The following is a 22,123-nucleotide window of genomic DNA, read 5'->3' as shown; positions in this document are numbered from 1 at the left end:
CCATTGAATGCCTTCTATATTACTGTCTTTTGAACAAAACTTAATAAAGAACTTTTAACCATTTCAGCGTACTCCATGTCTATTGCTTTGCAATAGTGACCTGGCCCGTTTGACTGGTTCATTTTAACTTGTGTAGCCTATCTACGGAATTATTACTCGTATACCTTAGCCAGATCATGTTACGTGCCATATTTCATCAGACATTAATTAAGTAAAGAGACGGCACCTGCAATCTCTCTTAAGGTCGAAATACAACATAATTAGCTTTGATCAAGCATATTACAACTCACAAATTAAACCATGAACACACAAAACAAATGGATACAAGCTAGCTAGCACGAGAAATATGATGAACACACACACATATATAGCATAGATCTGAGTAGAAGCACCAGGTAACAAGCGGGTCGATCGGTCTATATTAGTACATACAATAATCACACGTAAAATTAAATTGGTAGCTAGGTTTATGGGCGGGTTGCCCGGTGATAAGCAGAATTCAACGGAAGTTTGAGTTGCATGGCGAGGAAAGCAACAATGGTGACACCTGCAACCACATACCATGTGATGAGAGCACCATTCACCAACCGGTTCACAAAGATCCAGCCTTGCAGCCGTTCATCGTGATCGGGCGTCGTGGCTTCCATAGCTAACTTGTAACTGTAAGTGGTGGCAGTAATCGTAGCAAACATAGACAGCGTCAGGAGAAATGAGAAAATCCTCCTTTTCAAGGACAACCCAGAAAGGAACAAAAACAAGGTGGTCATGGAAAAGGTGAAAGATACGGTGTTGGCGATGGAGAAATGTTTATACTCGAATGGAGAAACATATGCGGCAATGGCCTGCCCAGCTTCGTAGGCAATGGTGCCGTTGGGGAAACGGCTCGTGTCTTGGTAGGCCCCACCGGGTGGGCTCAAGGCCGCCTGGTAATTCATGGTAGCAATCACGGAAGCTGCCACTAAGAGGGCGTCCGCCTTCTTTTCTGCCATGGGATCATCCACTTCTTTAACACAGTACTCCCACAACCGCCGGATGCATGATATTGTATTTGATGGTCGTTGTTGTTCTGGTGGTGTTGGAAGCATGATTAATTAACTGGATATATATAGCAAGTGTGTTTTTAAACAAGTTAGAATGGGTGGGTCTAGCTTAGGTGGGCGGGTACTGCTGCTTTTATATACCACACTCATTTTAGAAAGCGAACTGGCCTTCAGTAACAAGTTAGTAACAATTTATTCGATGATGATTGTAACAAGTTTGATGGGAAATTAAATTTATTTTAAACTTGCCTTTAAAAAAGAGTTACGAATGGCCATATTTAGGCAGGCTAGAGATTATCAAATTTGGGAGCTTTCACTGTTTTAGGAACAATGTCCATTTTTGTATTAACACAAGGACAAAAGCTATAACTAGCTTCTACCATAAGATTGATCAAATAAATCTAATGAATATCTTACATGTCAGGAAAAAAAAGGAATACAACTCTACGAAGAATGGATCAATTTCACAATGAAGTGGGGACTTGCTAATTGTTAGCCCTGTAGTGTTGAAGAAAAAAGTCTTGCATCTCATTTTTCCACTCGTCTTCCTTAACAAGACAACCTGCAAGCAACCATTTCTTTATAACAATCCTTTGGGTAGCAGCAAAATAAAAACAAAATAAAATCTTTTAACTATCTGAAGTGATAAAACATTTATTTTGCAGGTTGAATCTATTGGCTACTCTTTTAAAATAAATCTTTTTGAAGCCCGTGCATTAAGACGGGTCATAATCTAGTTAGCACATAATATAAATACAACTATGTAACACCCCGACTAGGGCGGAAACACGAGATGTCACAGAACGACATGGTACAAAAGATTTAAATATAAAACATCAACACAAGTTTTCAAATGACATTCAAATCCAAAAGATTACAAGTCCAAGATGACGTCTAAATCCATTACATAACCAAATTCATAATTTAAAAGATCAAATGTTTGCAATACTTGTCCAACCAAACAACAAACACATAGAGTCCAAGAGCGGTCCTTGAAGCTACTTACTGCTCTAAACCTGAAAAGCATGAAGAAAAAGTGTCAACTACGAGAGTTGAGTGAGTTCATAGGTTTTAACTAGCAACGTATATATATACAACCCAACCATATTCAAGGATAATGAGTCTTAAAATTTCCAAGTATTCTTTCAAATAATCATTTTTAAGCGTATGTTCAACTTATAATAATCAACATAATAATATCAATGTCATCTAGCCACATGGGCATATTTCAAGTAAACTTTGATGAGTAAATGCTTGAGCCACTACTACTACCATTTTATCAAGTCCATCAATATGTATATAATTCATTTCATAGCACAAGCTGTCAATCAAGTGTCGTATTAATAATAATAGGGTCGTGCCATGGAGACGACCATTCAATTTAAAGTAGCTAGAACACCGCGTGGTCGGACTGGGAATGATGGCTGTCACAAAGGCAACCAAACATCCCACCGTTACGCGTTGGGTGGGTGGACAAATCCTAGTTGCGCAACTATCTAACTACAGGCCTCCACTTTCGGAGTAAATAGTAGTACACCGAAAGAAAACGGTTTGACAGAACTCAAGTTCATCATAAAACATTTATCACGTTGAACATACGATATAACCTCATTTCATAATCATAGAATCAAGAATCATTTCATATATATATATATATATATATATATATATATAAAGCAATTTTTATTTACATATCATGCTTTTCACCCCGATAGTTAAGCACATAAAATAGTTTGAAAGGGGGCTATGACTCACTTGATTTGAGAGTGAAAGAGAGCTGATCAAAAGTGAGATCTTCGGCTAGTGGTGTCTTTCCTCAAGCAAGCCTAAACCATGGTATTTGAAATATGCACAACGTAAGTGTGTGTTGCATGACTAGTAAACTAGATCATGAGATGTATGCTAGTAGACTTGCCCAACTTTGGTTGTTGTTTAATTATGGAATTCAAGTACATTATGTTGTTCACCTCATTTGGTTGGAAGACATTTGGTAGTAAAGGTCATTCATACGATCTTGTTCAGTTTTTGGAATTTCGGTAGTTTAACTTTGTTTTATATATATTTTTCCATTGCATACTTTGTTTAATAACCATATTTGACATTTGTGTTCTTATAATATTAATGTTGATATATCTTACTGATTTATAATTATTATAATTTAATATTATTTAATTAATTATTTACTTATTTTATTGATTTATTAATTAAATAATTCCTTATAAGTATTTTTAAGTCCTTAAATTATCTCTAAAATTCATAGATAATTATAGATGGATATCTACTAATTTCCAAGCCTTTTTATTTGTAGTATTGTGATTTTTATATTTATTTGTGCATTATTTCTATTTATTTAATAATAGTGATTAATTAGTGATTTTTACTTAATAATTTACTTTTAAATTGTATAGTTCTTGTTCCCTTGCTTGTAATTATTTTTCCCCAGTAGGTTTTGGTCATTTTTATCATTGGTTAAGTATCTTTGATCAGATTCATGGTTTATATAATTTTATTAATTAATTTATATATCTTTTAATTACCAATTTAATTCATTAAATCATAGAAATCCTTACAAGTCACCACAAGAGTTTTAATCCGAAAATTCCAGGCCTTTTTGGCAACTTATATCAACACAAATTCATATCAATTCAACCTCTCTTGTGTCTTGCTTAAATTGAGTACTTTATAATTAAAAATCGTTTACCGAAATAGTGATTTTAGCCTCATTTCTTAAGCTATAATGGTACTTCAAAATGGATTTTCATTCTTAACTCAAATATTACAGTAAGTTCATCATATTTTGGTGGTTCAAGTCGTGATAGTGGTGGTGGTGTGATATGTGTAATTTTGTGCTTTCGGTTAGTGATTTATTGACCCGAAAATGTGATTTTTGAGCTAATTCTTGCCATACATCAAGTGACTTGCATTTTATACATTTGGTATATCATATTTCCAGTAGGTTTGTCATGATTTCATGCTCAAGATATTTATGGTGCAAGTGTGTGCTCAAAATACATTTTTACAAGCTTTCGGTTTACGATTTCAAGCATATTTTAACTTGTTTTGATCCAAGCTTTATACTTTTGATATTTTATAAATTTTTCCAGAATATTAACTTCAAGATTAACATATTTTCAGTTAATACAAGTCCCTAACCATCTCATAATTCAAACAACAATCCAACCTTCTTAAATCTAACATGCATGCACTTAAATCAATACTTTTTAACATAAATCTTTATCCATCTCAAATCCATCAACATGAAAACATATTTTTATGAAATATTCCAGAAATATATGTACAAATATTATATAAAATATGTTCATCTTTTTATGTAAAAAGTTACTTTACAAACTATCAACACACATCAACACTTTTTGCTACAAACTTTCATGGATCTAATAATATAACATCAAGTACATATTTTTACCAATTTTTCCAGAAAATATTTCTTTATAATATATATTAATATGACCATCTTTCACAAGAAAAACCATATCAAAAGCTATATAATATATATCTACACTTTTGGGTCTTTAACTAGTTGAATCCTTGGATCTTTCTTCATGGATTTAACATGCATGAGCATGGAATGAAAGATCCTATCAACTTTGTCCTCATCAAGTGTATTTTTAAAACAAAACATAAAGAAAACACAATCTTTTGATAATACCTTTTTATTATGAACATGAACAAGATTAAACTAGTTAAGAGATGAAGATATATACCCTTGAAGAACACTTTTGAAGATGGAAAATGTGCAGAAATTTCGTGACTCAAAAGCTCCAAATAACCCTTGTTTCAACCTCAAAACAACCCTTAATCCTTAGCTTAATCAAACCCTTGCTTAACCTATCCTAAACCCTTATTATTAACAAGTGTTTAGATGAGTTTTGCTTTGTTTTTCCTTTGTTCCTTGGGCTGCCGAAATGAGAGAGAAAAAGAGAGAGGGAGAAGAGTTTTTGGAGAGTGAATAATGACTAGTGTGTGTAAAATGTGAGGAGTGTGTTTTGTGTGAGTTTCAAGAGAGATTTTGGAAGGAATAAAATTTAAAAGTGAAGTGTGAAGGAGGGGGGGGGGGGGGGAAGGGGGCCGGCCATAGAGGGGTATTTGGAGGGGTTTTCTATATTTTTTTTTTGTTTAATGTAGTGTAAGAGTGTAGGAGTATAAATATATAAGTTGTATATATACATATGTTTGTTTTATAAGTGTAATGTAAGTTTAGTTGTAATATAAATGCATGTTTTGTTCTAGCATATGTCTATGTGTGTGTCGTGTATATGTGTATGTATGTATATATTTTTGTGTTTTAAGTTTGTTACAAGGCTCATTGGTTACAATTCTTGTAATTATATTAGGCTTATATATATACACTTATTATTATTCAAGCATTTCTTTGTACGTAAAGGCTTATAAATATTTTAAGTTGCTCATACTATTTCCATGACCAAATATTAGTTAGTTGGCTTGATGGTTAGATTGTTGGGCATTTACAAGTGTTTTTAAATCGCTAGCTCAACTTGTGAGACTTACTTTATTATTTATAACTTGATTGAACATTAATAAAATTTTTGCTCAATGGTATTTTATTAAATTGAATTTAGAACTAATCAATAGCTTTAGATTACTAATTTAAGGGCATTATCTACTAGCTTTAAGTATAACTATAACTTGCGAGATCATAGACAACTTAACTAGCACGTATATAATATTAAAAAGTAGGGTTGTTAAAAACTATGTGAATTTTCGAACCCAAATTTAAAGGAAAGCTAAAAAAAGTATGTAATAATAATAAAAATAATGTCTAAGACCAATAAGAATAATACTCATAATATGTATAATATTTGTGCAATAATGATATTTTGACATCGTGGATGTAGTATACTTTCTTTAAACGTTACATGAACGTAAAACCGTAACAAGTTAAAATTGTTTGGCGGAAACATTGAAACTCAAAAATTTGAAAATCCAAAATATTTTTAGAGTAGAAGTAGGATGGTTAATCGTCTTAAAAAAAATTATTAATAAAGTTAATTAATCTTGTCATATTGGAGTGTATATGTGGAAGACTAGAAATGAGTTGATTTTTTAAGTGTCGTCTTTATCTATTCAACATGTTTTTGAAGAATTTAATCTTTTGGCTTTTTTATGGGTTAAGAATCGTGACAAAAAGGTTTTTGAACCGTGTGAAAATTGGAAAAACAATTGGAGGTGTTTTTCGTTTATGTAAATATATAGTCCGTTGTTTGGGTGTTTTTCATCCTGTAGAAAATATGTTGGTGTTGTAAGTTATTTTTAGGTAAGTTGTTTTATAATGTATCGATTATGATTTTGTTGGAATAAAGTACGTAAAATTTATTGTTAATTTGGTATTTGTGTTGGTGATTATTATAATGATGGGGAACTTGAATATGCTGCAACTATTATGATTGCAGGCATGTAAAAAATTAAAATTTTTTTTTTTAAATTTAAATCTTTTAATTTATATGCCTTTTGATTTTCACTTTGGTGCAGCCATAAAATTGCAGTTGACTGCAGCTACGTTAAATCCTATAACGATATGGGCATATGGCTAGTAAGAAAGAAAAAAGGAAAAAAAGAGAGAGGGCATTATTATCAATTATGTATAATATTTATGTTCATGTTACTAGGAAACAATAAAGCAGCAGGTCCGGTCGGAGTCAGTTCTTAACCACGTATACGTCACATTCATCATTCAATAATTATATCATTTTATTTTATTATAATATCTTTTACAATAAAAAATCAATACAATTCATTGAAGAAAGGCCCTTCCACCAGAAGAAGTAACCCCTTTTCTCTAGATCCTTCTCAATATCAAAACAACAATATTTTACTTAAATATAATTAGAAAAATTATATGTATATATATCCAAGACTTTGGAAAGTAATACATACATAGATAATCATGTCGAGCAATGAAGAAACAGATTACGATTATCCATCAAATTCAAATGGAGGCTTACAGAACGTTAAGCAGAGGTTTAAAGATCGATCCAGGGTATTATTATTATTTTTCTTGATTTTTATATGCTGGTTTGAAATTAAGTAGCAATAATTTATTAATTAATTGGTGGGCAGAAAGTAGCACAGACGAAAGAAAAAACAAAAGAGATATTGTCGAAACAAGCTGTAAAAATCGCCAAACAGGCGGAAGAACATGAAAGTTTCATCACCAAGGTAAGCTTCTCTCATCCATTTTTATCTTCTATCAAGCTAGGAAGGATAGATAGCCCTGTCTAACTCTATTGCTTATAAAACGAGTTTTTAATTAATTCTATCCATCTTGAATATGTGTTTATATATAACTAGGTCACTCATTTCATGGGTGTCTTTGCATTTGGGGGATTTTGCTTTATTTTGGGTGCAAGTAAGTTACATATCCATAAATGCTTCACTTCTTTCTGGGAATGCTCTACACACATACGAGTATCATTAATTCATAATAATGACAGGGGGTTTCCTATTTTTTCAGGGCCACAAGATATCCGATACGTCTACTGCTTGATATACGTCACCTTTGTTCCCCTTAGGTGGATTTATTATCGCTATAAGAAATGGCATTATTACCTCCTGGTGAGCCCCCCCCAACCACCACCACCACACACACACCCTTATATATTTGAGACAACTTACGCTCGTTTCGCTTAAATTCACTGTTTTTGCTTTACTTAACTCATGATATACTCATACACCGTACCCACAACCCGTGGAAGACGCATTGAGTGTTACTTACTTACATTTTTTTTCTTTTAACTCGCGCTATACTAAACCTTCCCTGTTGACCTATGACTTACCTATTTATTAAATGTACCTTATATGTCATGCAGGATTTTTGCTACTATGCCAACACCATCTTCTTAATCATGCTTTTGTTCTATCCTAAAAACGAAAAGCTTTTCATGGTTTGCTTCTCATTTGCAGAGGTAACTTAGCGCATCATATTTCCTTTTCCTTTTTTTTTTCTTCTTTCTATTAACAATTCAATACATGATGTTCCTGATGATTTTTTTTTCTTCTGTAGGGGCCGCTAGCATGGGCTTTAATTGTTTGGCGTTGTAGCTTAGTGTTTAGTTCTGTGGACAAACTTGTTAGCGTCCTTATACATCTTTTACCAGGTGAGTTGAATCATGGTTTATAGATGATTGCCTTTCAAAGTATGACCTCTTCGTTCCGTCAGAAGCTATTTGCCTATGTTATATCTTTAACTGAAAATTTGACTATTTATTAACTGCCTAAATACTACTATGATTAAAGCAAGTCCGAATTAGAGAAATCTTCTGGATTCAAACTAGTGTCACTGGTTTATAGGGGGAAGACAATATGTTCAGAATACAGCCAATGGGCAATTCTGAAAAGTAACTGATTGTACTTGGTACAGTTCTATCATACATGTTTGAAATTGTCATAATCTTGTCGATTTTTAACATTATGCACTTTGGGGTGTATTTTTACGTTTACTGTGTTGCTTATTTTCAGGGGTGGTGTTTTTTACTATCCGATGGTGGGATCCAGTCTTCTTTGAGGCTATGCATCCCGAGGGAACTGCAATGAGAGCTTCATGGCCTTATGTTGGAAACAAGTCATTTCTGTGGACGTGGCTATTCATGGTCCCGTTGATTGCTTACAGCCTCTGGCAGGCTCTTTATTTTCTCATAGTGGATGTTCTTCGCCGACAGAGACTGTTGAGGGATCCTGAAGTCATGACCTCGTACAGGTTATATAATTCACTTGTACTCGATCTTATCTATACTTTATCGTTAACTGGTAAAATAACATGTTGTGATGCATTATTCTTAAAAACATTGAAGTTGTACTAATTTTGGAACTTCGTAACCTTCATTTGGAAGCATTCAGCTGACAATCATGTATTTGCCTTGGCATTAGAAAAGGGTCTTGTTTAATAAGATCCATTTATCTTTTTTGTTACCAAAATATCTTTTTAATAATATGACAAATTATCACCCCTAACTAAATGCTACTCTTTTTTGCTTAAAATGCTACACAATAAGTGCAGTTAAACCTAATTGTACAGTACATCGAAACGTAGAGTTTTACTTGATTATCATTACTATCGATGTTGTTTTGTTTCGCTTCATCTCACAGGGTCCAAAGTCCATTACCATCATTGTTTTTTGTTTCCCATGCCTTTAATGCGTGGGTCATTTGCTAATCCTTTTACTCATATATGGCTTTGTTGATGGTTGTTTGTTTCCGAAACCATATTACAGGGAACTCTCTAAAAAAGCACAAAAGGCAAACAACTTATGGTGGCGTTTAAGTGGTTTGCTTGGAGACCAAAACCGTCTGTTCATGTACATTCTGCTCCAAGCCATTTTCACAGTTGCAACAACCGCCCTCACAGTTCCAATATTTCTATCTTATGAGCTGCACCTTGCTTTCCAAATGCTCAAGGTTTCAGCAACTGTGTGGAATGGAGGTTCATTCTTGCTAGAAGTCATGCCAAGACAGGTGGTTCTGAAGGAGAAGAAAAAACAAAAGGTGGTGCAGCCTATACAAGAAACTTACCAGCAAGAGTTGAATCATGAAACTCCAACTGAGGTAAATAGTGCTTCTGAAACAGTCTTATAATTGTATGTTCCTGTGTTCTATTGACTTGTTTGTGTGTGGCATGAAAGGCAAGTTTCAGTCTACGTCTTATTTTGCTTATATTGTTAGTTACAGCTTGGTTTAGTTTAGAATTTTATAGTTATAAGCCTGGTCGTAAGGATAGCATGTACTTTGAACTCAGTGTTTCAAATTCAATTGTGTTCGGTTATGTTTATGAATCTGTTTAAATTAATGTCGTGTTATATTCATCTACTTGCTAAATGTACCAAACGATAAACATCTGTATGTATACATCACTCTCGTGTTGAAGCAACGTTTACAAAACTTCACAAACAACAATTTAAATAAATATGCAACACATTGAGGAGCTCGCTATTCTCCTGCAATGTTGATAAAAAAAAATGCATTAGTCAACAGTAATAGGTAATAAGGTTAAACGACAAACAATTTACTGCTCATACCTTAATCACTTTTGCTTGAACCTTGTCCGATGATCCTGTTAAAACACGAGACCAGTTCATTCCAGAATTGACCTCCGTAGAAAACAATTCTGTAACATATGAAGACTAACAAGTAGAAATAAGCATCAAGAATATGCTTATGTAATATTTAAAAACCATCCCGTAGGTCAGGTTATGTCTTAAATCACGAACCTGTCAAAGAGGTAGCACCACCAGGAACAGCAGCAGTAGCTTGTGGAGCCATTTGATGTTTTTTTCTGATTAAGGACATATATGTATCAGGAGGAGACCAAATGAGTAGCTAGAAGATCTTGGTGGAATTTTTTCTTACCATGCTAGTACCATTGGGCGGACTCTTTTTCAGCAGAGAATCTGAGGGAGTGGTGTCATCACCGTTGCTAGACTCCGAGCACGTACTATCACTTCTTTTGCTTACAAAATCTTGGTTCTTTTCGATGGATATCAACTTATCATTGACAGGAAAATCACTGGTATCTCTTCTGATATCAACAATCAACTCGGGTTTCTTCTCGTTTTCGAACACTGAGCATTGATTTCCAGCATCCTCATTGCCTGGATCCGGGATTGCAGGGTTCTGCACATCCTGCACCCACTTAAGCTGTTTAGTGGTTGAAAGTCCAAAATATTTCCATATGAATCTATTTCATTATATGAGTTCACTGTAAGCTTAGGGATTAGTAACGGGAATCCCCATTTAGAAAGTCACATTGTTGAACTTACCAATGTAATTTCCGTTTCTGTAATTTTATCATCCATGATTACATTGCTTTCAAGATCAGCCGTGCCCATCTTTAGAGCATAACTGTTACTGCTCTCTTTACCAGTTTTTTCTGCTGTACTCTGCCCTTGCTGCATCATTTCATCAGTAAAGTGTGTAAAAATGATTGTGCCATGCCATGATTATGCAAATGATACATTATGGTGTACTCACCATATCAGAGTTATCATCCTCGCCTTCGTTAGAATCCGAAGATGTAATTATCTTGCTTTCAGCATCAACTTCCTTTTCCACAATGATAATTGATTCCTCGTTGGATGTTGGATCATTTGTGCTAACGTCATTATTTTTCTTATCATCTTTGGTTATATCGGGTACACTCTCGTCATTTGCACTGCCTAACATCCGAATGGGAAAGCTCTCCCCTTGCTGCATCAGGTTCATATTTTTAATTTGTCATTTAAAGATGCTCAAAATAATCGTAAGTCAAGATGGACTCACCATAGCAACATCGTCAATAGTTTCCTCAGGTTCTTCCTCTGCTATGTCCATGCTCAACTTGTCAGCATCTTCATCCCTTTCCTGAACATCTTCTTGTACGATTCCTTCAGGTACACCTTTGCTGTTAGTGCTACCAAGTATTTGGACATAAGATACTCCCCCTCCCTGAAATTCAAATCATGAATACTATATACCATTTAAACATTCTATGCAAGTATGTGACATGTCATTTGATGATATGAAGTTTACCTGTAATCTCAATGCTTTCTCAAGTTCTACGACCACCTCAGCCATGGTAGGGCGTTCTTCAGGGTTCTTAATCACGCATTGGCATGCTATTCTGGCATACGTTTCCAAGGATTCTGTTGTTATTTCATCTCTAATATCGAAGTGCACTACCTTACGCAACATATTTTGTTCCAGTCTCTTTGGGATCAATTCGGTAACATGCCGTTCGTGATAATCATCAGTATCTACCAACTCGGGGACCCCACATAAAACTTCAAGCAACAACACACCGAACGAGTAGACGTCCGATTCCTTCATCAATTTTCCTGTGACTTCATACATAGGATCTGTGGATTTCGGAGCAATCTGAACGTGTCCAGGCAGTTGCTTGGACAAACCAAAACCCGAAACCTTAGCTTTGAACTTCGATTCAGTTGAATCTGAATTCAACAGGATCTTCGAAAGTCTGATGCTACCATGAATGATTCCACGTGCAGAGTCAGCACCAGTATGTAAATAATCGAGTCCACGAGCAGCATCTAGACAGATTTCAAGGCGCTGGATTGTGGTAAGATGTCTATTCATCTTATCTGCTAGATTGCCACTGGAGACATATTCATAAACGAGTATTATTTCGTTACTCTTTTCGTCACAAAAACCTATCAGAGTCACAAGATTGGGGTGTTTTCGGAATCTAGCAATCATTAGAATCTCTGCCAAAAGCTTGGGTTTGATGTTACTGAGGTTTGTGATGTTTAACCGTTTCAATGCAACATGTTGATTGTCAAATTCTCCTTCAAATATGCTCCCGTAGCCACGCACATCGATTTGCGTACCAACTTTAATCTTGTTGAATGGAATTCGAAGGTTTTCCAGGTCGTCTTTAAACACATCATAGTTCTCATACGGAAGGTTATCAAAGTTTCTACTGTCGGGCGCGGAGTTCTGCATACATTAAAGTCATTTAGATTAACAATTACTGCACTTAAAAACGCAAGATAAACAATCACCAACTGGAAACAGAGAGTTTACATGTTTTGTTGGATGATCGGAGATACTGGTGTCACTGTTGCTAGATACTAAAAACGTGACAAGTTTTGTGCTCTGGTTATCGTCCTCATTTTCCATGGTACTGTTTGACATGTCGTTGGAGTTTAGCTCATATATGACTTCTTTTGTGGTTTCTGAATCATTGAAATTTATTAACACATTGTTGTCATTTTCCCGATTCAAAACTTCAGTATGGGTTTTATCAGGCCCACTCTCACCATCCATGCTGTATAGCTTTGGGGTTGGAACACCAGTGCTCGGCTTCTGCTGCATCAAAAGTAAGGTTCCATTTTTGTTATAACTTTCTTTATTATTTGGCTTACCGTGGGCCATCCTCACAAGACTCCCCAGGCCCAATATGTGAAAGGTAATTCTAGCTAAATGAGGGGTCAAGGCCATACAGGGATTGTTGACCACTATTTTGTTACAAGATCCCACATTAGGGCTGCACTCTCAACCAGGTCATCTACACCCGGGGGCCGGGGCATGCCTCACCATTTTAACTTTCAAAAAAAACATTTTCCAAAAAAACTTACAACTAGTTTCTTTGTAAGTTCGGAAACTTACTTATAGCTGAAGGATTGAGATGAACTCACCATGATGACGCTTGTAATTTTTGCATGAGATTCTTCCTCTGCTATGTCCCTACGTATAATCTCCCCGTTATCATCCTCTCCCTGAGCATCCTCTTGGATAGTTTCTCGAGGCAGACCATTGCCATCACTGCCAACCATAGTGGATACCTCCTCGCCCTGATTCAAAACTTTATGAGATACTGTACCTAGCTATGTATCATCAACTATGCATTTTAATACTTAATTTGTGCAATATATCATGTGACTCTAGCATGAACTAATGTTACCTGTAGTCTCAATGCTTTCTCGAGTTGTATGACAACCTCAGCCATGTTAGGTCGATCTTGAGGATTTTTCAACACACATTGGCAGGCGATTTTGGCATAAGTTTCCAAACATTCAGTTGTTACCTCATCCCTAATACCAAAATGAACAATGTTGCGTAATTTATTTTGTTCCAGCCTCTTTGGGACCAATTCAGTAACGTGTCGTTCCTGATAATCGTCGGTGTCTACTAGTTCTGACACCCCGCATAAGACTTCAAGCAACAACACACCGAAAGAGTAGATGTCAGATTCTTTGGTCAAAATGCCTGTTACTTCATACACTGGATCGATGGATTTTGGAACAATCTGAACCTCTCCAGGCAGTAGTTTGGTTAATCCGAAACCCGAAACTTTAGCTTCGAATTTTGATGAATTGAAATATGATGAATTCAACAGAATCTTCGAACGTTTAACGTCACCATGAATGATACCAGGTGTCGAGTCATCAACACCACAATGCAAAAATTCGATTCCACGAGCAGCACCAAGACAAATCTCAAGGCGCTGGATTGTATTGAGATGTTTACTCATCTTATCTGCCAAATTCCCACTCGAGACATACTCGTAAACAAGTATTATTTCATTGTTCTTCTCGTCGCAAAATCCGATAAGAGCAACAAGGTTGGGGTGTTGCTTGAACTTTGCGACTCTTAGAATCTCAGCTAAAAGCTTGGGCTTGATGTTAGCAAGGTTTGTGATGTTTAGCCGTCTCAAAGCGACTGGTTGATGATCGAGTTCTCCTTCAAATATGCTCCCGTAGCCACGCACATCGATTTTCTTACCAAATGTAATCTTTTCAAATGGAATTCGAAGGTGTTCTAGGCCGTCACCAATCTGGTTTTCGTTGGGTAATTTGCTGAAATCCCTGCTGCCTGACTTCAAAATTCCAGAATTCTGCACTTCCTGCATTGATCAGTTAACTCGTTTAGGTAAAATAAAAATAAAATGTTGCAAGTTATTTCGCTTTTGGAAGAAACTCCGGGTTACCTGGCTTGTATTGGAGTCACCGTTGCTAGATTCCGTAAATGTAGCAAGTTGTGTAGTTTGATCTTCGCCTTCCTTTTGATGAGCTATAGTTGATAGCTTGTTGGAGTTGAGTTGTTCGGTGGTGTTGGTGCTTGTTATCACACTACTGTTGTCAATCTCCTTTGGAGGAACGTTGTTTTGTTCATAGTCTCTGTTTTCAACGTTGATAGTCACTACGTTTGATTTATCATTGATACTCGGTAGGCTCTCACCATGTACGCTGCTTGAAACTGGAACATGTGGGCCTGCCTCTTCCTGCATTTTTTATGTCTCAAATTATATTATCAATAAAAGTTCCAGCAAGCCTCAATCACCAACCAGTGTTCAAGAATTCACCCCATATAATCAAGGGCTCATATAATACAGTATATATTTCAAACAAGGTGTATTTCATTATTTCTCTGTATAGATACATACGTAGACCGAGTCGTCAACGAACTAAAAAAATTAACTTTGGTCTTCCGATATAAATAAAAACCACACAAAAGTACGTAATTTAATGTAAAAAGGACATATATAAAAGCTATATTAATTGGACATGGACTACGAATTTGTTAAAATTACCACACAATATAATCTTTATAGCATATTGTACGAACATATAATGTATGATTGTGGTAAGTTAATAAATTTACATGGTACTAAGATTAATTCCCTTATTGAAATGTCACATGCTGTTTTAGGTTTTGCAATTAGTTAACTCTATATATTTGGATCGTCATATTTCTCTTTTTTCTTTTTATAATTGATAAATTGGAGTAATTGGCATGTTTTTATATATATATATCTATTTTTTTGTACCTTGTTTAAACTTTATACCAGCAACATGAAAATCCGTACAGCTCAAGTAATGTGATTGGGTAATCACATTAAATCCTTAATACGATCGACATGCCGTATAAGGTAATTCTAGCAATTAATAGCAATACAAATCTTAATCTTAATATATACTATAAGACAGTTGAACTAATGACTTATTAACCAATCAAATCGTTCAACTTTATCAATTAGACTCTCGCTTATGTCATCATTTAGATTAACAATAAATTAAAAATCTTAATAATCATTATCCAAATATATTATTATATTAGTATTTATATTATGTTGTAGAAAAAAATCTCATAATTTACACTTTTCTGTTTTCCATCAATATATAATTTATACTTTTTAGCCCTAAATATTTGATTTATATTTATTTTTAGACATCAACTATAGAAATTTTTTATATATATACGATTTTTTTAAACACAATTTGAACTCTAGATACATATCTCAAACATAATAGCAGATGACGATATATACAACATCCTTATTTTAAACACAATAGGAATCACTGAACATGAGACGATCACAGAACAAAACACAACGACAAAGGGTTACTTGAATATTAAATCCAAATCAATATGAACTCCATTCAAGATTCATTATATCTCTCAATCAAAAAGGTACATAACTTTCTCCTTTTTTATATATTAGGTTTGCGTATTAATGTTTAAAGCTACAACTGTCACTCAAATCAATAGTCCTAATTGTTATCAAAGACTGTGAAAGCATCCTAATTGTTATCTAATTATCATAGGATAGGTGATTGAAGATAAACCTATGCGTGTATAAGGTCACAAGTATGTTTATATTTTAATTCTTAATTATCTTTCATAATAATATCATTATGAGTACAATTGGTGTCAAAAAGTTCTATAATAGAGAAATTATTATAACATGTGCCTTGTGGAATGAATACGACAAACAATTTCATCAATATGTCTATGTTAATAATGACAGTGATGAACCTATGCTTTTTGTACTACAACTTGCAAAGTATATAACACTTATAACCGTATATCTCAAAATTATAAACTTTTATTACTCTAATGTATGAAGATTTAATATTGATAATATCGTAATTTCGTGTCCAGTGTTGGACACGGATCTAAAATCTAGTATAAAACTAAAGAGCCTACTACATCCAAAAAAATGAGAGCAAGGCGCAAAGCAAGTAGCAGCATCATGTCACGCCTAGAGTATTAGACAGCTTCCATTCCTCGATTAACTTTAAGGCTTGTGAACTTTTTTTTATATATATGTAACTCCAACTTAAAAGGAAATAAAAAATCATGATAACTGTGAGTTATTAAACAAGTCCTCGACTCCTAGAGCTGCCAAGACGGTTGGGATTGCATAATGGTTAATATTTTTAAAATGAAAATATTAGAGCCTAATTAAAAACATTTGAGGTTAAGAGTATAGTTTTGCTCTTTCACATTTTGACCACTAAATTTTTTTTGGTTTTTGTTTTTGTCCCTATTAACATTATATTTTAGTTTTTGACTTTATCATACTAATATTATTTGGTTTTTGTTTTTTCCCATCAACTTTATAATTTTTATGAATTTTGACATTTTCATTAGTCAAGGTTTTAACTTTTGTATTTCATCTTTTAGGATTTACAGTGATAAAGTTTTGGGCGTTATCGTTTTCACTACCAAGGTTTTTAACGTATTATTTTCGTCCTCTAGCAAAGTTTTTTATTTTGTATTTCACCACTAAAGATTGTTATAAGATTGATGCATTGTTTAATTATATATTTTCATCAATCTGGTGGTATAATTATTGACATGTTAATGTTTCTAACACGGATTTGAGCTCATATTTCGTTGTTACTTGGGCAAAGGCCAAGTATAACACTCGTTAACTATTAATTGTAGTTATCAACAACATATGTGGGTGGGTGAGTTCGTTCGATGGTAAGAAAGTAATTATCACTAAATATAATAAGTAAGTAAGGAAGACAATGATCTAAAAAAAAAAAAAGGTATGTTTACAACAGATTTTGGTCATCTGCAACAAAAGTATATATTATATTACGCAGTGTACAAATATATGTTGTTGTAGATGTTCGAATAATGTTTTAATTTATCACTTAAAAAAAGGTTAAAACAGTAACACTAACTTGTTACCTGTGAAAAACATTAGGCATGATGAATGTGAATCACATGTGATGACTCAAGGGGCTAGAAGCGCATCACGTAAAAAGCGCACGATGCATCGATGTTTGTTTTATTTTATTTTTTTAAATTATATCTTTAGTTTCCATTCATTCTATTTATTTCGGAAGTCAAACGTCGATTGTGGATACAATGTTTAAATATAAGGGAAAACATCACACTGGAAAGATCCAAAGATTAAAGTATTTGTCTGGCTTAAAATTAACTTAAGTTTAATTTATATTAAAATAAGAAAGTAAAGTAAACGGATAGATATAATATAGCATTTGTCTTTAAATTTAGTTATGCTGATACATGAATAATGAAGTGAAAAAGTTTTTCTAGCATCGTGAAAAAGTTTTTCTAGCATCAAATAAAGATAAAATTTACATTGATAAAGTTTTAATCTTTTTTAATTAGATGTGTATTAGAAGCCTTTCTACCTCTAGTGTCTCAATATATAAACCAATTATATATATTAGAAAAAAAAAGACATGATAATGATACCGTAACATTTAATAATTATACCACAACCAAACATTGTTAATTTGTACCGTGTACATAAAAAAATATATATGTTATGATACATGAATAAAAAATTTGTGATATTAATATCACCACTCTATGTATAATATATGATGATGATTATTAGGGGCGTCTGGTAACCCGACCATCTTTTTGGTAATCCGACCAAACTTTTTGTAGCGACCCTGACAGAGGGTCCGCTTTTATTCTGCCATATTTATCATTATAGACATGGGGGCCCGCACTTTTTTCACTTTTTGTAGCGACCCTCGCTGCAAAAAGTAGTAGTGGTCGAGATACCAAAAAATAGTGGTGGGGATATGAGGGGCGTTATTAGGGAAGTTTGAAAGTACACAATAGTACTTCTTTTATTGTTTAATATTGGTTATAATCGTATATTAAATAGTGGAGTAAATGATATAAGAAAATATAATGGGATGTGAAGGTAGAGAAGAAAAAGAAAAAAAAAAGGAAGTTACGTACCGTAGCAATAGTATGTTGGTGTGGTGTATTATTGTCAGCCTTGGAATTTTCATCCGGTTGACTAGCAGCCATGTTATATTTATAAGTAGCAGGAATTTTGACATATGAGACCTCCCCTCCCTTAATTTGCATCGAAATCAAAAAGTAAGTGTGAGTCGATCACTCTATCTACAAATGTATATATTGATATCTACTCGTAATATATATGTATTGTGACCAAGCTAGCTAGCTAGATTTATATATATTTTGGGTTTTTGTTTAAAGCTAGCTAGCTAGTAAAAAAATTACAGTAGTAATTAATTAATTAAGTAGGTGTAGGGGTAGGTACCTGTAATTGCAATGCTAATTCAAGTTGTTGGACGACTTGAGGCATGGTTGGACGGGCTTCGGGATTTTCCAGCACACACTGGCACGCGATTCTGGCATAAGTGTCCAATGCGTCGGTTTTGATTTCTTTTCTTATATCGAAATGCACAATTTTGCGTAGCCTATTATTATTGTTTTGTTCCTCCTCCAATAACCTCTTGGGGACCAATTCGGTGACATGCCGCTCCTGGTAATCATCTGTATCAACCAGCTCCGATACGCCACACAACACTTCCAGTAACATCACCCCGAAACAGTATACATCATATTCTTTCCTAGTAGTCTTCTTTATATCATTCTCATCATCATGTGTAGACGATGATGATGATTCCTTAGTATTATTCTTCTGTCCCCCAGGAACTATTTTCGACAACCCAAAACTCGAAACCTTTGCTTCGAATTTACTCCCCGCAGTAGTAGCAGTAGATGATGATGAATCGTCATTCTTCTTCTTCAGCTGCAGGAGGATTTTCGAAGGCTTGATGTTCCCGTGAACCATGACACTACTACCAGTATGCAAATAATCAAGTCCGCGGGCAGCATCTAGACAGATCTCTAGACGCTGGATCGTGTTAAGACGACTCCTCATCTTGTCTTCCAGATTCCCACCAGCTACGTACTCGTAAACCAGTATGATCTCGTTGCTCCTCTCGTCACAAAATCCCACAAGAGCCACCACATTTGGATGTTGCCGAAAACGAGATATTCTCAGAATCTCGTCCAACAGTTTTGGTTTGATGGCAGCTAGATTCGTAATGTTTAACTGTTTCAACGCCACTACTACTGCTTGCTGTTGCTCATACAGCTGGCCTTCAAACACTGTTCCATACCCCTGCACTTCCAGTTTCTTACCGAATTTTATCTTATCCAATGGGATTCGAAGGTCATCCAATCCATCTACTCCCTGCACCTTCTTTTCAGACATTATATAATATGCTTTACTTTTGTACGTAACTAGGACCCCGGGAGATTGCAGCGCCAAATGATCAAAGTTGTAAACTTAATTATAGATCCAACAATTGTAGTTCGGAGATGTATATATAGATATGTGAATATGATAATAGTGATACTCAAAATGTGAATGCTGATTTAAAATGGAGGTTTATATAAAATGTGATGACACAGATCGAGAAATTGATATTTTCAATCATAATGATCGATGGTACGTACCGAAGAGTGTGAAAGAAAATATATGGTACCAACTAACCACCATTAATGAAACACGTTGAAGGTGTGGGCTTTATATTTTCCTTTAAAAATTACTACCCGCCGGCGGTATTTGTGGTGGCAACACTGTGGTCGTATTGTGACTGTCGGTGATGGACGCGATATCGAGTAATGTAGATAATTGATTTAAATACTTGATAAAGATATTTTAAAAGATAAAGAATATAAAACATAGTCATACTATCTGTTTTTTTTATGTTTTTTTATATATACAATTATTGTGTTGAGACAACGTACCCCTTTACCGTGAAAAAATATAGGAAATAATTTGTCAAAGAGCGATATAACCAAAATAAATAAGTAAAATCATTTAATGTTCGATAAGGTCTTCAAGAGTTCAAGTATTGATTATAATTATTGGTGACAGAGTTATAATACAATGCCAGGGCCCAGGAGTTAACATGCAATTTAATATTATTATGTCTCTATGATGGTGGTGGTCGTTTTGGCACGTTGGTCTATATCATACCAAACAATAATATAAATTTTCTCTTCGTCAAAATAGTCATTTATATTTTATATACTTTGATCATGAGTTCGATCTTCATCCCATGTAAAGGTTAGAGGGCTTTTTCTATCATTTAGGTAGAAACTGAAAGCAGCCTCTCTACTTAGGTAGAGATAAGGTCTGCCTACATCTTAACCTCCCCATACACCGTTGAGGTATTGGGTTCAAAACTCACGAAAAACGATCCTGAGCAGTATACTATACTTTGGTTTTAAAGTATATACATGTGATTATATACTATGGTTGAAAAATCATATGGGAGTATATATCGAACATAAATGTGGACTAACTAAGTTGGATAATTTACAAAGAAAAAAAAAGAATATACTGTACAACGTACTCTACTAACTTTTATAGCATACTGCAACGCAATTAACTACATTTTTCAGACGTTGTTCAATAATTTTATAAGCTATGGTAAATTGTATTGGTACTAAATCTACTATATATTAAAAGGTAACTAACCAAATTTTAATTAACCAATCAAAACTCTCGACTTCTCTAAATTATCAAATTATCTACTATATACTAAAAGGCAACTAACCAAATTTTAATTAACCAATCAAAACTCTTGATTTTTCTAAATTATCAAATTAAGCATGTGACTTAATTCAATTTATTAAAATTAGCTCATGTTATTTAAAACTAAATATAAATGCCGACCAAAAAAATTCTCTAGATAAATACAATTATTAAATAAGTTATAATTCTAGATAAATACATCTATTATATATGTTTTGTTGGGATAAAGTGTTGTTTACTTACAAATAAAGTGTTATTTACGTACGGTTAATAGTTAACTTTAAGGACTAGAGTGGTGCCCGCGCGTTGTAGCGGTGACTGTTTATAACATTTTAGATACCGTAACGGTTTATAGCGTTCAATTTACTTTTATGAGATGCGTCAATGCATGATCTAACCATATATATCATTCTAAATATAAGTCACGGATTAGGTGCAAAAAATAATGAAATACAAACACTAACCATGAAAAAAACCACTTACAATTGTAGGGGAGAAGACCAAGGCAATTAAAAATATAAATAGTCAAAGTTTAAAACTTAATACGAATATACAAAGGACATAATTGGTTCGTAATTTCGTGAGTTATAAAAAGGTAATTATTGTTTAAACATTTTGTAATATAATATATGACAATTAAGATGTCTTTTCTTATCCGTAGCAATATCTTCAGCAATAATCTTAGAGTTAATGGGGATTTTATAACAATAAGGGTTTTTTGCTAATTGTGGGGTTTTTTTAATTAAGGGTAATTTCGTATAGATATAGATAACGTGTGTGGAGGTTACACGTAAATGTAAAGGGTATATTAGGTAATTCAAAGGTAGATAGTTACTTTTGCTTAATCGACGTCTTCCATTTATCGAGTGTTATTATATATGGTTTAACCACAATTGTGATTTAAATAAAGAAAAAAACAAACCATATCTTAAAAACTATCCGTGTTGCACTAAAAGTCTAATAACAACTATCT

At 34.0% G+C, this 22,123-nt stretch overlaps 3 protein-coding genes across 6 annotated transcripts; 1 reads left to right on the top strand and 2 right to left on the bottom strand.

Moving 5' to 3' along the window:
- Positions 1-467: 467 nt before the first annotated feature.
- LOC122597714 lies at positions 468-1,085 on the bottom strand. Its single transcript, XM_043770280.1, has one exon. The coding sequence runs from the start codon at positions 1,083-1,085 to the stop codon at positions 468-470; it is 618 nt and encodes a 205-aa protein (XP_043626215.1).
- A 5,717-nt stretch (positions 1,086-6,802) lies between these two features.
- On the top strand, positions 6,803-9,861 carry LOC122595434 (glycerophosphocholine acyltransferase 1). Its single transcript, XM_043767793.1, has 8 exons — positions 6,803-7,059; positions 7,140-7,238; positions 7,371-7,428; positions 7,534-7,634; positions 7,889-7,984; positions 8,083-8,176; positions 8,538-8,775; positions 9,290-9,861. The coding sequence occupies exons 1-8, from the start codon at positions 6,967-6,969 to the stop codon at positions 9,648-9,650; spliced, it is 1,140 nt and encodes a 379-aa protein (XP_043623728.1). The 5' UTR covers positions 6,803-6,966; the 3' UTR covers positions 9,651-9,861.
- A 31-nt stretch (positions 9,862-9,892) lies between these two features.
- On the bottom strand, positions 9,893-19,982 carry LOC122595433. 4 transcript variants are annotated; one of them, XR_006323217.1, is made up of 14 exons: positions 18,856-19,981; positions 18,528-18,647; positions 14,497-14,790; positions 13,471-14,412; positions 13,205-13,360; positions 12,591-12,875; positions 11,580-12,503; positions 11,331-11,495; positions 11,043-11,258; positions 10,832-10,960; positions 10,422-10,694; positions 10,283-10,347; positions 10,091-10,195; positions 9,893-10,009 (listed from the first exon to the last, which is right to left on the bottom strand). XR_006323217.1 is itself a non-coding variant. In XM_043767792.1 (14 exons), exons 1-13 carry the CDS (start codon positions 19,816-19,818, stop codon positions 10,092-10,094), a joined length of 4,566 nt encoding a protein of 1,521 aa, XP_043623727.1. In that variant the 5' UTR covers positions 19,819-19,982; the 3' UTR covers positions 9,893-10,009; position 10,091. The 4 variants fall into 4 exon arrangements, 3 of the variants coding, with proteins under 3 accessions (XP_043623727.1, XP_043623725.1, XP_043623726.1); XM_043767792.1 differs by having other exon boundaries at positions 10,091-10,125; positions 18,856-19,982; XM_043767790.1 differs by having other exon boundaries at positions 10,091-10,179; positions 18,856-19,978.
- Positions 19,983-22,123: the final 2,141 nt, after the last annotated feature.

This window comes from Erigeron canadensis, chromosome 4 (assembly GCF_010389155.1).
Source record: "Erigeron canadensis isolate Cc75 chromosome 4, C_canadensis_v1, whole genome shotgun sequence".
Classification (NCBI taxonomy): domain Eukaryota; kingdom Viridiplantae; phylum Streptophyta; class Magnoliopsida; order Asterales; family Asteraceae; genus Erigeron; species Erigeron canadensis.
Note: the sequence above shows the minus strand (reverse complement) of the source record. Positions and strands in the feature narration are given on the sequence as shown.